This window comes from Triticum urartu, chromosome 6A (genome assembly GCF_056163025.1).
Source record: "Triticum urartu cultivar PI428250 chromosome 6A, HENAU_Tu73, whole genome shotgun sequence".
NCBI lineage: Eukaryota > Viridiplantae > Streptophyta > Magnoliopsida > Poales > Poaceae > Triticum > Triticum urartu.
The window spans coordinates 514467936-514472139 of NC_141878.1; the positions used below are offsets into that span (position 1 = coordinate 514467936).

Genomic DNA, 4204 nt, shown 5'->3' on the forward strand with positions numbered 1-4204 from the left:
CTAAGCCCTCCATCACCTAATCCGATGGATGTTGCATGAGATGTGCCAGTGAGTAAGATCTGAGACTCATTGAGGTTCTCATCGACAGGGCAGACAGGCGTGTCTGCAACATCTGGTCATGTGTCCTCATGAGCTTTGACAGTTGCATCATCCAGGTGTGTGGTGTCATCATCAGCTGGACCACTACCCATATCTACATTCGCGGTACCACTGCCTGAAGCAACAAAAGGATCATTACGGCAACGACGAACAACTCGATAATCCATATCATTAAAATCGTCATCATTATCGGAGTCAGCATCAGACTCAGCATCATTGCCTCCGTGATACTCGTCATCACTGTCAGAATCTTCAGCAACATTCTTTCCAGGACTTTCTGGCCGCCTGCTTTGCTATGAGCGCATGGTCCTTGCCGTCGTACGGGTAGCAGAAGAAAGAACATTCAATCCAGCGTCTAGCTGACAGGATGCATCTGAATGGCCCTCATCATCCAAAGCGGTGAATGATTGCACAAGATTTCCTAGGATGCCAGCCATAGCAAACATGAACCGAGCAACTATCTGAGTTGATTTGGCAAATTTCTGTTCAACATAAAAATGCAAAAAATAAAAATAATTAGTAAGTTATCACCAAAATGCAACAAAAGTTATCATGAGTTCACAAAAGGCACACACAAAGAACAATACCAAACAAATGTGTGGTGTCGTTGCAGTAAACAAATGAATGTATTCATGATTTAACAAACATTCAGTCACCATGAAAATGAAGATCAATATACAAGAAAGCTAAAATAGCACATTTAGATATCAGCAAAAAACTTAAGTTATCTAAGGATTTAGAAAAAAAGAATCATCACAGGAATGCAACCAAAGTTATCATGATATCAAGGTATCGCAAGAATGCAACAAAGTTATCAAGGCATTACACTAAGAATTATCACATGGATGCATCATAATTATTATCCTTTATAGAGGATATGACACATTGGAAACAAACAAGTTAGTAAAGAGTGTCAAGCTGACATCAAAAGAGGGTCACCACATTGAGTGCAACAAATAAGTTATCAGCCTATGAAAAAACATAGAATAGCAAAAAAACAAGAAACGAGGTTACATGCTCACCTCCTGACTGCAGCTTGGGGCAGTATTAACACGCATAAACTTGTCAAGACCTTCCAGACCACCAAACAGACAGAAATTCATGCCAAACTCAGGCTTCAACTGGAAAAAATGTAGCGACAAGTCAGATAAGTAACAACAAAAAACAATGAAAAGAAAAATGCAGTTGCAAAGTAGTGTGTGAACTGAAAAACATAGTTATGGATTACTGGTAGTTTCCCGAAAGAAACTTTATCAGCCTGAACATCCTTGTTGAGGACAAGAGTTATCAGCTTCTTTGTCCAGACATTGATGAGAAAAGGACCATCAGGAAATACGATGCCAAGTCCAGAAAGATCAACCGCATGAATGTAAAGTAGCTGATAAGAAAAATACAAGCGTCATGGTAAACACGAACAAAAATCAGACACAAAATGACAAAAAAAATGACATATGAAAAAAGAGAAGGTAAGAGGAAAGCATCGTTACTTACATTGCAGAAGAGAAGGCAACCCTTGGTAGGCTTGTGTTTCAGCAGCGCCTTGTGTAGTTCATCAGCAATAAATTTGGACCAATTGAGATTTTTAATACCATCGATGTCACGCTGCAAGTTGAAAAACAAAAAGAAACTGAAGTTCACCGAATGCACCACAAGAAACTATGAAAGTTACCACACTTACATATAGTAAAGTTATCAGGCACACAAGAAAGAAAATGACAGAATTACATAAAAACTTGCCAGCACAACATACCATCTGGGGCTAACTTTGTTGGAGGTGGTCGGGGCAATGATTGTATTCCTCGCAAGAAAAAGCCACATACGCTTGAAAGTATCATCGGCATTTTCAGAACCCTTTATGAGATCAACAAGATCAGTCATTTTAGGGGCATATCCAAGCTCGCCAAACAACTCAAGCCCTAACTCAATATCAGCTTCAGTAGGGAGGTTGTAAGGGACATCCTTCCCTCCACGCGGCACGCCCATAACACGATGCACGTATTCCTCATTAACCGGAAGCCTGCCTCGCCCTGGTACGGCCACCTCACGGGAATTGGGTTCGTACAGATCAGCAAGCCACACACTGAGATTGTTGAATAGATGGTCACTCTGGATATTCCGAAGGCTTGTTAAATCCATATCATCAATGGCAACCTTCCTATCATCATTCATGTCCTTGCATGCTAGAAGAAGCGAACTTGGTGAGGCTATGTTTCACGGAGGAGGGTGTTTAGCCTTTTTCGAAGGAACCTCATCGATTCCATCACCATCTCCGTTGCGCTTCCTCGGCATTGTTTCCCTGACACGTAGGAAAAAAAGAAAGCGAATGAAACCATTAGATGACTTGTGAAAAAATGATATCACAATTAACAACAACATTTATAAAACTGGTGTTTAACAAAGCAATAATACAGCTGATAAAGAAATCAAGCAAACTGCAATTGGTTCATCACACCTGCTAAACTATAGCAAAACAGATGGCACAGGTATATAAAAGCATGTGTGACTGATAATTGAGGCACAATGGAATTGGTAAGTTAGAAAGGCGGCATCAATTTGATGATGTAAAACCAAATTACCAGTGATAAATTTAGCATTGACACATGGTCATTAATAATCACCAAAATGATGTCAGTAAGCACACAAAAAACAACCAGACCATTCAATAAGAAATGAGCATTGTGCCGCATGTAGTTAGATGTAACATCCCAAATTTTCAATTTGGAATGTTATACATTAGATCATCATTGCATATCATATTTATTTGCATTTTGGTTGATCCTAGAAATTCTACGCAACTCAAGGACCCTCGGAGAGAGTTGAGGATTTCGTTATTTTTCATATTTGAGTTTTCTCAAAATTTGAAAATAGGATCATTTGATTTCATTTATTTTATCTTCAATTATTTCTATTATCAAAATATGAGAGAGGGAATAAAATGAATTTCCCAAAATAAAGAAATATTGAGGATTTAATAAAAAATCAAATAAGATTTTATTTTGGTTTTATTTGTTATTTTATCTGAAATTTAGGAAAAGTGCGCGTTTTTCCAAATTGCATTTAGGCCCCAAATAAATGTTTATCCTGTGCGGCTTGATTTTAGAAGCCGGGGAAAATTTATTTCGGGATTTTTGGAGTCAGTTTAGTATTTCTTTTGTTTTTTTCCTGAACGTAATAATTTTTTAAATCCCAACCGACCTTGGGCCGTGTCTGGCCAGGACTCCGCCTGGCCGAGGCTTTATATAGCGAGCCACCCGGGCCGCCTCAGCCCAAAGCCACCGCCGCCGCCCAAACCCTAGCCGCCCGTGCCACCCAAACCCTAGCCGCCCGCGCCGCCCGCCCTAGCCGCCGCCGCGCCGCCGCCCATCGGTTTTTTTAGAAAACCATTGGTTTTCACCGGGATTTTTCGGTTTTTAGGATTCGTTTTTTAGATAGATCGGTTTTTTTCTCGGTTTAGTTAATTAGCGAGCGTTCGCTCATTCGTTCGTTTTAACGAACGCGTTCATCGTTTAGATCCAGATAACGAACATTCGTTCGTTAATCTGTTCGTCGTTTTCTTTTTCTCGGATTAAATCCGCGATTTTTCTGATCGCGATTTCTGATCCGATTTTCGTTCTAGTATAACTTTTCGCTCGTTTATCGGAATCAGGCGATTCAAGCGCCTGGAGTTTCATCTCGAAACCCTCTTTCCGTTTAACTAACTTAAACAAGTTTTTTCCTCTGTAAAATTTGACCTAGATCCATAATAGTAAATGAAGCTTGTTTCTTTTGCCGTTTGTCTTTCGTTGCTTAGTTCAATTTAGTTCTTTTTGCCAACCGGAGTTCTTAAGTTGAACTTTCTGGTAAGATCTCTTACTTGAGTTTTACCTGTGCATTAGTTGAGTACTTATTGTATGCTTATTTGTTTGCGATAGAGTACCCGGAGTGCGCCGCTTGCTACTTCAAATCGCTAGGTTTTGCGGATCATCAGCAAGGCAAGTAACACTTTAATCATACTTCCTATTACCCAGTTTTTATTGCATTAGATCAATCCTCACACATTGCATGATTAGGATCTAATTAAATTGTGGGTTTGGGAAGTAGATGAGGTAGTACCTATTACCTGATA

The 4204-nt window shown here is 39.7% G+C and overlaps 1 protein-coding gene across 1 annotated transcript; it reads right to left on the reverse strand.

Moving 5' to 3' along the window:
- Positions 1-392: 392 nt before the first annotated feature.
- Positions 393-2388, reverse strand: LOC147966002 (uncharacterized). The gene is made up of 6 exons (XM_087530687.1): positions 2364-2388; positions 1837-2279; positions 1591-1701; positions 1328-1477; positions 1122-1220; positions 393-581 (listed from the first exon to the last, which is right to left on the reverse strand). Exons 1-6 carry the CDS (start codon positions 2386-2388, stop codon positions 393-395), a joined length of 1017 nt encoding a protein of 338 aa, XP_087386813.1.
- Between the last annotated feature and the right edge of the window lie 1816 nt (positions 2389-4204).

Bases quoted from the DNA above. Each gene is read 5' to 3' on its own strand.
- LOC147966002 (XM_087530687.1), bottom strand. From the start codon at position 2,388: ATGCCGAGGAAGCGCAACGGAGATG. The intron at 2,280-2,363 runs GTGATGGAATCG...CGCTTCTTCTAG, and splicing joins GAGGAAGCGCAACGGAGATG to CATGCAAGGACATGAATGAT. The intron at 1,221-1,327 runs GTAATCCATAAC...CATTTTTTCCAG, and splicing joins TTTCTTTCGGGAAACTACCA to TTGAAGCCTGAGTTTGGCAT.